Source organism: Cetorhinus maximus, chromosome 7 (genome assembly GCF_964194155.1).
Source record: "Cetorhinus maximus chromosome 7, sCetMax3.hap1.1, whole genome shotgun sequence".
Classification (NCBI taxonomy): domain Eukaryota; kingdom Metazoa; phylum Chordata; class Chondrichthyes; order Lamniformes; family Cetorhinidae; genus Cetorhinus; species Cetorhinus maximus.
Window position 1 is genome coordinate 145,483,887 of NC_135885.1, and position 12,794 is coordinate 145,496,680.

The 12,794-nt window shown below is 42.9% G+C and overlaps 1 protein-coding gene across 1 annotated transcript in view; it reads right to left on the reverse strand.

Moving 5' to 3' along the window:
- Positions 1-1,167: 1,167 nt before the first annotated feature.
- cdc16 (cell division cycle 16 homolog (S. cerevisiae)) overlaps positions 1,168-12,794 on the reverse strand; it is a 40,738-nt gene continuing 29,111 nt past the window's right edge. The window contains exons 15-18 of the mRNA XM_078546070.1: positions 6,760-6,821; positions 4,187-4,322; positions 3,178-3,268; positions 1,168-1,749 (exon numbers count right to left, since the gene is read on the reverse strand). Of these exons, the coding sequence (XP_078402196.1) occupies positions 1,460-1,749; positions 3,178-3,268; positions 4,187-4,322; positions 6,760-6,821 (579 nt within the window). The 3' untranslated portion in view covers positions 1,168-1,459. The remainder of the gene's footprint in view (positions 1,750-3,177; positions 3,269-4,186; positions 4,323-6,759; positions 6,822-12,794) is intronic.

Here is a 12,794-nt window from a genome sequence, read left to right on the forward strand (position 1 = left end):
ATATTCAGTTGCTCTTGAATCCATGTGTAGAAGGAGCCTGTACATCCGTTTATTTGTTTAGTAGAGACAGTAGATTCTTCACAGCAACAGAGAACCCTCTTCCTGATTTAAAAAAAAATTGTTCATGGGATGCGGGCATCGCTGGCTGGGCCAGCATTTATTGCTAATCCCTAGTTGCCCTTGAGAAGGTGGTGGTGAGCTGCCTTCCTGAACCGCTGCAGTCCATGTGGTGTAGGTACACCCACAGTGCTGTTAGGGAGGGAGTTCCAGGATTTGACCCAGCGACACAGTCGACCAATCTCGGAAAAGGAGAACCAGGAAATGAAATCATGTGCCCTCTTCAATGGAGGCAAGGCCAGCATCTCAAAGTGCTGTGCGTACTCCTGGAGTCCTGCACCAATGGCATCTCGAATTCCAATGTTGTAGCCAATCAAGATCCTGGTTCCTCAGGAGCAATGGCAAACCTCATGAGGTTCCTTCATGGGGATGAAGTTTCCAAACTAATCCATTAGAAAGAAAATGAAGTGCCCTTGCAGAAGAGCTTTGGATGCAGGATAAGTTTGTATTCAGCTCAAAGGGTATGTATTACTGATTGTTGCATCGACATTACTCTGTTATTTACAGGAAACATTTTCAAATATAAACTTTAATCAAACATTTCATTACTGTAATAAGGTTCTGTGGAAGATTGGAATAGAAACATTACTTACATGAAAGATAGAATGATAAGGAAAAGATGCCTAGAAATGGGAACAGATAACACAGGTACTGGGGCTGAATGGCCTCCTGCTCGTGACTTTAAGGAGTGCACTAGGGGAGAGACACCAGAATGGCAAGCGGTTGATAGACATCCCATTGTATGCAAGTCTGAGAAATACTGGTGGAGGAAAATGCGGGAGCATGGAGATATATTCATTTTTCACCTTAACTTACAAAACACATCAAGATTGAGAAATATATGCAGTAGCAATAAAAACAATTGACACTTTAAGAAGCTGTAGTGAAGTTTGAAAAGGGCTTGAGATGCAGAGCAGTGGACCTGAATGATGGGCCGAATGTTCTGATATTACAGATACCTGTGGAATATCTCAACTAAAAAAGTATTGACATTCGGCACGGGCTCACACCATGATTCGTCACTGAACAAAGATGGAACAATGCACAGCCCAAAATTATTTGAGATTTTAATACAATGAAATGGCAATATTTCAAAATATCACAATCACCTTTTACTCTGCAGGTCACCACGAGATCATTAAATCCCTAACGAACCATCCCTTTTATTCGCTTACTGCTACTAAAATGTTGGTGAAGCAAGAGTATCTTGCTGTCTGCTGTCGCACCAGGGTTGCTGTTAGTTCTAACTCAACAAGAGACAATACAGGATATTGGCACCACTCAGATCGAAGAACTTGCCAAAGAGGTGAGGAAGGTTCCTGAATTCCTGGTTAAAAGGCACTCAGGTGCTGTGGTCGGACAAGGACGCCTCTAATATCATGTCACTTTCATTCATTTCCATCTCTGTGAAAAGCGGGGTGTCTTCAGGAGGAGCTCCGGCATTTGCTAATTTGCCCTGCTGGGGTGAGGTATCAAGGGCCATGATGCCACTCTCTTCAAGGGGCTGCCGTTCCAACTCAGTATCGCACTCCCCCTCCTCCCAAGAGGGGTAAATCATTTTCCTGATCACTGGTGCCTTCATTGCAGACATGTCAAGCTCATAGCAGCCGAGTTTCTCCTTCAACTCCGTCCCTGCAATGGAGTGGAACATTTTTCTTTGAGGCAATTAAAAAAGCCATTTGGATAGCTCTTTCAAAGAGCCAGTACATGCACAATAGGCTGAGTGGCCGCTTCCTGTTTGCTTTTTGGGGGGTTCTACCACTTAAACGGACAGAAAGTAATATATTTTCATCAAGCTTAATTTGAATATTAAATAATGGCATCGCTGAAGGGATCAGTGATTGTCAGCTTGGTTGCTGTGTCAGAAATTACAGCTCTTTCTTAGGGAAACTAGGGATGGGCAATAAATAGTGGCCTTGCCAGTAACGTTCACATCTCAAGAGTGAATATGGAATGAGATGGTGCACCAGCAACTACATGCCTTGTTAGGTAAATGATCCCATGACATTATTTGAAGAGCTGCAGATTCTCTCACTGTGTTGGCCAACACTGATCCCTCAACAAATTCCAATTGAATTTTTTTGCTTTAAATATCATGAGTCTTGTTTGGCACCAGCACCTTCCGATTTCCCCACTAGTGACCCTCACTGATTTTTCTCGTTTAACACATACTTTCCCAATACTGCATTGTGTTCTTAGAGTTTACCCACAGCCAAGGTAAAACTGCTCTGTGATGTCCTGATTTATTTACCTTCCCCTTTCCTTGCACAGGGCTGCTATATTTGCATCTTCCAGTCCTTGACCACAAGTCCTGTTTCTATAGAAAGGTCACCTTGTCACCAGGTCCTGTCAGTGACACAGTAGGTTGTCCTCTCTCTCTCATGAGTCATAAGGTTGCAGGTTCAAGCTCCATTCTAGAGATCTGAAACTATAATCCAGACTGACACGCTCCCAGTGCAGTACTGAGGGAGTGCTGCACTGTCGGAGGTTCTGGAATTCGGATTTGACATTAAACCAACCCATCTGCTCCCCCGGTGGTAAGTATTCAAAGAGCAGAGGGGCATTCTCCGCAGTGTCCCACAACCATCACCTGAAACAGATTACCTCGTAATGTATCACATGGTTGCTTGTGAGATCTTGCTGTGCACAAACTGGCTGTCGGGTTTTCTACATCACGACGGTGATTACACTTCAAAAATGAATTGCTTTTAAAGCACTTTGGGGCATCCTGCGGTTGTGAAAGGCTCTATTTAAATGTAACTCTTTCCTTTGGAACTTGACATCACTAAGAGAGATCAAGCAACAAAGGGAAAGAAATGCTTTGATTAACTGGTCATAAAAATCTGCTTCTTTATTGGGGCCCATCCAGGCTGCAGTTCAAAACGCTGCACCATCTTTTTCCAGGTATATTACAAATAGGCCATATCAATAGGCTCTGGGGATCGAGAGAGGAGACGCTGGGAGCCACCTCACAGGTGCCAATCTCTCTGAATCAAGAGCAAAACAAACCTCTTTAATGGTTTAAAAAGTCTACAGAAACGCTTTAAGAATGTCGCTCACCAATATAGGCATCTGCATTCCCAATGTACATCTCTATGCAATGGCCAAGCATCGTGACTGAAAAGGTATCATCTCTACGAAGACCCAGGGCCTGAAAAAACACAGCACAATATCAAACACAAACCAGTCAAGCTTCAGGGGAAGTGAAAATGCATTCTCTTTTCTTAAAAAAAAAGGTAGCTCCAGTAATTAACTGGTTTAAGATGTATGTAGGATTGATGTAATAATGCAGTTATAAACTAGAGAGGGGGGGGGTCACATGTGGTTAAGATAACTACCTTACACAGGTGTGATATGTGGAGTGATTTCTTTCATGGGATGTGGCGTCGCTGGCTAAGCCAGCATTTATTGCCCATCCCTAATTGCCCTTGAGGTGGTGGTGGTGAGCTGCCTTCTTGATCCGCTGCAGTCCATGTGGTGTAGGTACACCCACAGTGCTGTTAGGGAGGGAGTTCCAGGATTTTGACCCAGCAACAGCAAAGGAACAGTGACATAGTTCCAAATCAGGGTGGTGAGAGGCTTGGACGGGAACTGAATACGAGGACTGCAGGGTCTTTTGTGATCCTGTACTTTACAATGTTTCAACATTCCTAATACACTGATTGTAAATAGAGGTGTTTGTGTGTGAAATTCACTGGGACCATGTAAATAAATGAATAATCATCTCCTATCCAGCTTCAATTCTGAGACATATGGCAATGCTCAGATGCAGAGTCAAGCTCTCTCGACACTGCCCCAAAATCAGAGCACCTCCAAATGCATTCTGCCCCCCCTCCCACACAAATCACCCCAAACTCATTTCGCAGAGACAACCCTTTACTACCATCAGACAAAGGAGACTTGCACCTTCTAATGCAGGACTCCACCCAGTTCCCCATTTCAATAACTTTCAAAGCAATGTAAAGAAAACAACATATCAATCTATCATGGAGTTTGGAAGCAGTTAGAATTATTCAATGTTTGTGTGTTTTATATCCGAAGGTTGTTATCAATCAATGGAAAACCATACCGTATGAAAATAGTTGATGGCACTCTCAAAATTGCCCATGAGGCTCATCACATAGCCGATAGCAGAATAGGTGCACGCATTCTGGGGAATGAGAACGAGAGCCTGGTGGTGATAATCTAATGCTTCATCATATTTCCTAAAAGGAAAGTAAGGATTCCATTAGTTATGAAGGGTTTCAGGGCTAAGAATGGCCTTGTTCACACACAATATGCTTCATATGATGCGGAAACTAAGGAGATGCGAGTATCACAGAATCTCACAGCACAGGTGGTCAGTTGGCCCATCGTGCTTGTGCTAGCTCTTTGAAAGACCTATCCAATTAATCTCACATCCCTGCTCTTTCCCCAAAGCCCTTTAGTATTCATTTTCAATTATTTATCCAATTCTCCTTTGAAAGTTACTAGTGAATTTGCCTCCATCGTCCTTTCAGGCAGCACATTCCAGGTTACAACTCTGTGTAAAAAAACGTCCTCATCTTTCCTCTGGTTGTCAATCACCTTAAATCTGGTTTCTCTGGTTACTGAACCTCCTGCCAGTGGAAACCTCTTTTTTACATTATCAAATCTCCTCTTAACCTTCTCTGCTCTAAGGAGAACAATCCCAGCTTCTCCAGTCTCTCTACATTAACTGAAGTCTCTCATTCCTGGTACCATTCCAGTCAATCTCCTCTGCGCCCTCTCCAAGGCCCGACACCCTTATTAATGTGTGCTGCCCAAAATTGGACACCATACTCCTCAAGTGAAAGTCAGGACCATTCTAATATGTCGACTCTGCCGATGTAGCCAATTGTACATTAGTTAAACATGAAGTTCAAGTAAATTAATGACATCGTGGTTTAGTTCAGTCATGACAGAGGGAGATGAAAATACTGTTGTTTTAAACAAAAATAAATCTATTTTTCTTGCTGAGTGATTTACTGTTTGTCAAAAGAGGCACCATTCCTAAACAGTGTTAGAAAGGTTTCATTGGAAACACCAGTGACCCAAATGAACAATAATGGCCCATAATAGTGAAGCACTTGATAAAAGACCAGCTAATTACCAAACTCATCTAAGTGTCTCTTGTCAATTAGAGAAACTCAAATTTACACTGACATTCTTTAGACGCAACAGGCCTGATTTTACCCACCCCCAAACTTGTGCCTGATGTGTGATCTGGAGGGCGGGGGAGAGATGGTTAAAATATAGGCAGTGTGCAAGTCTGCACAATCTCGCCTCGCACCACTTCAGCAGGTACATTCTGGCTATTCCGTGAGCATCTCATTGAGATTCTCAAGTCGCATGTTTGACGATGTCACACTCTGATGCCATTTTAACCTTGCAATGTGCGATTGGTGTCATTGAAGAACAGGCACAGATAATGGCCACAAAGGCAAGTCATTCTTTTTCTTAAATGAAAGACTGGCTATGGGCTAAGAGTGCTCTTGGCGGGTGCCAGAAGGACAGCGCAGGTTCTACACTTCCCACTCCCTTCTGCAATTGCCCACTCACCCCAACTTACCCACATGTCCCCTGTGGGTTCACTGCCACACTTGCCTGATTCTCACTCGCAGCCCTGTCATCATTGCTGGGCAGGAGTCGGGCCTAGTATATTCAAATGAGATCAGGAAGCCCGGGCCAGTCTCTCACACACACTGTTAAAATCGGGAATAGCATTTCATACTGCTGTTGTCCAAAGACAAATTTCCCAAATCTTAACTAATGGGTTCACTGGCCTCTACATGTTCAGGTCAGTCCCCAACTTTAATTTTGTCCCTACTGAAAAACCATCTGCCATTCTTGCTGTGTAACCAGACCAGATCCCCCTCGGCCAGAAAGGGTTAAAACATAGTTCCAGACACACGAATATCGTCCAAGTCCTCGAAGGTTGGGGCGGGGAGGTGTTGGTGGGGGGCAGATATCCATACCACAATCTTGTAGCAGAGGAGGAGACTCTTCAGTCCACTGTGCTGTCACTCTTTGAAAGAGTTATCCAGTTAGGCCCACTCCCCCTGCTTTTTTTCCTTTTTAAGTTTATGTCAAGTCCAGTTTTAAAGTTCAAAATATAATGAAAATTCTTCCCCTACTGCTGTAACTCCATGATTAACATATTCTGCATTGCTATGAAGCAAAGGAATTCAACCACATTCAACCACACAACAGGCCAGCAGAGCAAATGAGGTAATTTTTAAAAATTCTTTCATGGGATGTGGGCATTGCTGGTAAGGCCAGCATTTGTTGCCCATCCCTAATTGCCCTTGAACTGAGTGGCTTGGCCAGCCATTTCAGAGGGCAGTTAAGAGTCACATGTAGACCAAGCCAGGACAGCAGACTTCCTTCCCTAAAGGGCATTAATGAGCCAGATGGGTTTTTACAACAATCAATGATAGTTTCATGGTCACATTACTGAGACTAGCTTTATATTCCAGATTTATTAATTGAATTTAAATTTCACCAGCTGCCATGGTGAGTTTTGAACCCATGGACCCAGAGCATTAGCCTGGACCTCTGGATTACTATTCCAGTGACAATGCCGCTACGCCACCCTTCCTTGTGGTGAGGGCTGACTACCTTTTGGCTAAGATCAACACTTACTTGAGCTTTCTGCATACGTGTCCCAGATTATTCATTAATGGTTCCCATTTATCAACAGTTACCTGCAAAACAAAACCAGTCAAACCGTCAGATATTATCCAAAACTCTACAAATCAGGGTACATGCGCACATACGTGGAGCGAGCAGGCACTGGCCTTGAAATTCCAATCTGGATGCAGCCCAAAACTAATGGACTGAGGGGGAAGTGTGCTGTGTGAACCCAAACTTCCATGGTCAGCTCATTAGCATAGCTTCAGTGTAGACTTGAATGCATGGAGGGAGCACATCAATGTTAGCAGCAAATATGTTGTGCGTCAGCCAGATCTAAAGGGATGGGCACTGTCAAGATTCCAGAATTTCTGACCTTTTGCCAAGGTACGATTTATGCAAAAACATTATTTCGAAGTTAGAAGTTGCTCTCAGGTTAAACTCTCCGATCAGTAGTGCTGAGAGACATGGATTAGAGTTCAGACAAAAGCAGAATGGTACCTCTTGCATCCCAAGCCAACTTAAGGAAGTACAGCGTCAGAGATCCCATCTTTCAGACGAGACATTGAACTGGGGCTCCATCTACCCCCTCAGGTGGGCATAGAAGATCCTATTGCATTATTCTGAAGACGGGCAGGGAAATTCACCCGGTGTCCTGGCCAATACTTGTCCCTCAGTCAACAAGACTAAACAGATTTTCTGGTTATCACAAAGCTGTTTATAGGAGCTTGCTGTACAAATTGGCTGCAGCGTTTCCTTTAACAGTGACTACACTTCAAAGGTACTTAAATAGCTACAAAGTATGTTCGGACATCCCAAGGTTTTGGAGGAAGCTATATAAATGCAAGTCTTAATTTTTCTTTTCTCAGCTGATCCGGGGTCAAGACATGGCTAGAAGTCCAGCTGTAGGCTTCCCCAACCAGCTTCGAGAACAGTTCAGGAAAGCCTAGGACTGTAACTAAAGCGTCCATTTTAAGATAGAACCAGCCAGACAGATGAAAGGCTGACCAGAAATGTGAATATCTAGCCAGCCATAAGGGACATTGTGGAGTACTAATTATTCTCTTCAAGAGAAAATTAGATCAATGTATTTTAAAATTTATTATAGACGTTATTCCCCTCTACAACATTTTCCTATAACAGTGACTACACTTCATAGGGACTTCATTGGCTCTACAGCGCTTTGAGCTGAGGTTGTGGAAGGTGCTATATAAATTCAATTCCTTTCGTGCTCATTCACCTAACAACTTAGGTTTATATAGCACCTTGAACATAGTAAAAGGTTTAGCGTGGGAATTCTAGAATTTAGGGCCAAGGCAGATGAAGGGATGATCGTCATTGGCTGAGTGATTAACAACAAGGATGTGCGGGAGTCCAGGATTGGAGGAATAATGAGATTTCAAAGGTTTTTAAAATAAGCTCTCTTGTTGATTTACATCTGGCCTTGTCTCACTGAAGTATGAATTCAGTGCATCTCTGGGAATATTGGAGAAGTCTGTATACGAGGTTGGGAACCTGTTTGTATAAATGGGAGTTTTCACATTATTACATGACTAGATATTAGACAGTAAACACTCGAGCATAAGGGGCATGGGATCCACTTACAGGACAGCTCATTGTCAGGAATCCAAGAGAATATCTAGGGCAGACTGGAAATCTGTAATGGGGACAATTAGAAGGAATAGGTAGAATAGGTCGACAAAACATCTGTAAGTATCAGAGTGAAATATTAGCAGCTTTTACCCAGAGGATCAAAAGGTAAGATGCAGAAATGAAAGGTAAAGGGAATTTTAAGGTACAGGTGTGAGTGTTATGCCCAGCACACAACCCCTGCTGAAATAGGGGTCTTGTGGCATGTGGTGATTTTGATGAGGATGCCCTTTCACAGCCTAAGACAGTATTGCAGTACACTGTAAAGGAGATGACAATGACTGGCACCATCACTGGCAGTGTCAGCCCCTGCACGGCATGGTAGCTGTCTGTATCATAACAATGGATGGTCCAACTCTGGTAGAAAACTCTTCACAGGGTGTCTGCATCAGTCCACAGTCGATGCAGCATCACAGGGTAGGTGTGCCATGGCTTTGCAGATATGCTTGACGGCAACTTGGTGGCTACAGTGGTGTGCTAGCTGACACAAAGCTTCATTAGAGCAAGACAAGACAAAAGAAAAAAGGGTTAAGAAATGGGTAAAACACACTTTGTTTAATATTAGTGTATCCTTTTAATGATCTTCCTTCCACTTGCTGCCAGCAACCCCGGATGTCCAGTGGAATGGGGCACAATTAAGAACCATCGTTCCTGAGCATCAGTTAGGGGATTGCAGATTGCCCCCACCGGCCTTGAATAAAGATTAAAGGGAAGCTCCCGCCCATTTTAAATTGGGTGTGACCAATCTGAAAATGGAGAGCGTTTTAATTCAGCCTTAGCCCATATGTTTTCCAGCATGTTCAATTATAAAGCAAATCCTGACAGGATTCCATTAGAAAAGACTACTTAACCAACTTCCCGAATCACTAACTTGGTAATTATGATTTGAATGCACACGTGAATGAATGGGGAGATTCTCTGAAAGGAGTTCTTGAAAAGAATTCAGATAGAAACCACCAATCACAGAATTAAAATATAAGAACTGCTTTAGTAAGAAGCATTACCTATGGATACTCTCTTTGGCATTGGGAAGTCAAAACATTATTTGAACTTTTAGTAAAAAGTGATGTGATCCTAAAAAGTTTAACACTGAAATGCTTAACTAAAATTTAATCCTCTGGAACTTGATCAAACATAACTATTCCATAGATTTGGTAGCAACTTTAAATCATTTTTCTTTTTGAAATAATAATTCTGGAATTCATTGCTAGAGATGAACATTAACCAGGAATTCCGGTATATACAACTGGACAGTGCATAGTTCACTGAATAGTGGGAATCTGGTGGTAACTGAAGATATAGCCTCTCCTGCTGTCTATTGGGGTCATGTGATGTTCTGGGAGGCTCCAACCAATGAGACCTAAGCACGGGCAATTCGGGGTTTGGGGGACTTCCTGACGAGAGTCCTGATCGAGCATGTAGCACCTGAAAAGCTCTCTGTAATAAAGTTTATCTGTTTCTGTTGAAACCTGTCCGCTCTGTCAAGCCATTACAGTGCATTCATTCCTGTGCTGAAGGTTATGGTTATACCACACATGCAAGACCCACAATTTAGCTCTCTCAATTGTCCATCAGTTTCCACCACCTAATACTGATATATAAAGGAGGAGCCACTGTAAACACAAATTGTAAACGCTGTTGCTGTGAGGGTCAATATATTCAATAGTTAATGTTTTAAGAAATACAGACTTTGCCACTCAATAGAAATACTTAGCCACTCCTACAGTTCCAATCATTGGGACATAAATCGATCTAAACACATCAAATGATGTACCTGACCTTTAAATGTGCCTTTGAAAAGCTCTTTGAGCACAAGGTTGTTTATCACCCTCAGTACACCAGCCTGTTTTACATAGAATGTACAACACAGCAAAATGCTATTTGGCCCAATTAGTCTATCAGTGTTTCTGCTCCACATGAGCCTCCTCCCGCCCCCTCTTTATCTCACCCTATCAGCATATCCTTCTAGTCCTTTCGCCCTCATGTACTTAAGTAACACAGAAATCAACTACACTAACTATGCACTGACACAAGTCAAATGCTGGTCACTTTAATATTTTTGTTAACTTTTGTGGTCTAACAGCTGATGGTCTGAACTCTCAGGGACTGAAATATTTTTCCACTTTTGAAGCCAATGATACTCGAACTAAGGAGGAACAACTATCAGGTGAGACTGAACTTACTGGGGCTCTTTTCTCTAGAAAAGATAGGCTGACGGGTACCTAATAGAGATTTGATGGGGTGGACGATGTTTCCACTTGTGGAGGAGACCAAAGCTAGATCCATGAATATAAGACATTCACTAATGAATCTGACAGAATTCAGGAGAAACTTCTTTACCAAGAGAGTGGTACCACAGGGAATGGTCTGGGTGAATAGCATTGATATATTTAAAGAGGGAAGCTGGATAGACACGAGGGAGAAAGGAATAGAAGGATATGCTGTAGAGGTGGGAGGAGGCTCATGTGGAGCACAAACAGCAGCATGGACCATTTGGGCCTGTTTCTGTGCTGTAAAATCTATGTAGAAAGCACATCCTGATCAGACATGGCATGAGCTAAATGCTGAATAAAGTGTCCTCTATTCTGGTCCAACAACATGTGTTATCCTAGCCTCAGGACAACAGTCCCAGGACCATTTTCATTTCCCATGACAGCTATCCTTGTGGATTTTCCGAAGATTGACAATTGTGTGAAAAAGTAAGACAGCTGTCTGCTGTAGTTTGGGACCCATTTAGAACGGTCTAAGGTAACCTGACATAAAATCAACTCCCCAATTGAAAAGGGATTTGCATTCTGTCATTTTGGGGTGAATTCAAGCTGATGTCCAAGAGGTGAAGAGAGGGTAGTTTAACACAGGGACTCTCTAAGTGGGAGCGTGAGGAGGTTTTAATGGGGTCCACCAAATCAACAATTTTCAAGAATAAAATATTTTTACTAATCCCACCTTTTGAGCAGGGTCAACAAAAAAACCAAACAGAGCAAGACTGATCACAGCCGATGTCAATGGTGCCCCACTTTTTACTAAGTATGACTTCTTGGAATTGAATAGCTAGATAATTTTTTTTACCTACCCCCCAAAAAAAGCCTTCGCTGCTTCTCCTCACGTGCCCCCCTGCTCCTTCCTGCTTCCTCCACCGCCCCTCGCTGCTTTCTTCACCACTTCTCACATACCCCTCACAACCTTTGCCGCCCTCTCCGTCTGCCTCTTCTCTCCTCACCCACGATCCCTTCTGCAAACCTTCACCTTTACTTTCACTGCTCCCTTCTACTCCCTGCCAGATATTTTGTAAGCAAGCCAGCAGTGAGGGGTCACAGGAGGGAGTTGTGAAGAGAAATGGTGAAAGGAGCAGTGAGGGTTGGGGGTGGGGATCAAAACAGTGTTGGGTTTCCTTTTCTTTATTGGTTTAAAGCAGGCAGCTGGCCAAGATGACACAATCAGTGCTGTCACAAGCAGCGACACTACAATCTGCAGGAAGTTGTGGCACAAATAAACAACCATTTTTGTAACTGGGAAGGAAAAAGTTTTCTCAAAAAGCAAAAAGGTCAAGAACCCCCAGTTTAACACATAGCAGGACACAGCTCCCACCAGCAAGAGTTATTTGAACACCGCATAATACAAAGGCCAAACAGACATAAGCTAGCTTTCCCTTAAATGTCCACGCTATTTGCATCAACCATTTCACATGGTGGCGAGCTCCACATTCTCACCACTCTCCGGGTAAGGATCTTTCTCCTGAACTCATTATTGGATTTATTAGTGACTACAGGGTTGGTGCCAGAGGACTGGAGAATTGCAAATGTTTCACCCTTGTCAAAAAATAGCTGTAAGGATAAGCCAAGTAACCACAGGCCAGTCAGTTCAACCTTGGTCCAAAAACAAAAATTGCTGGAAAAACTCAGCAGGTCTGACAGCATCTGTGGAGAGAAAGACAGAGTTAACGTTTAGAGTCCAGATGACTCTTCTTCAGGTCTGATTAAGGTCATCGACCTGAAATATTAACCCTGATTTTCCTTCCACTGATGCAGAATATTTCCAACAGTTTTGACTTTTATTTAAGAAATGTGCTGCCAGGAGTGATAGTATTTCAAGCATGAATACCTTACAGCATGTGTTGCACTAATTCCCACAAGCCTACCCACAACTTCATTGTAACAAAAACAAACATTTGGCAATGTCCTGTGTGATAGGAGTATGTTAATACGTTAGTGACGGTGATGTGGAGATGACTTGCACAATTGCAACCTGAAAACGAATGGCAAACATATGTTTAATCATCCAGTGACGGGAAAACTCTGGGCAACTGATTTCACTCCTCTGCATGTTATTAGAACAATAAACCCACAAGAGATTAAGGGAAAATTATGCTTTAATATTCTAAATAGATATCCTCCCTA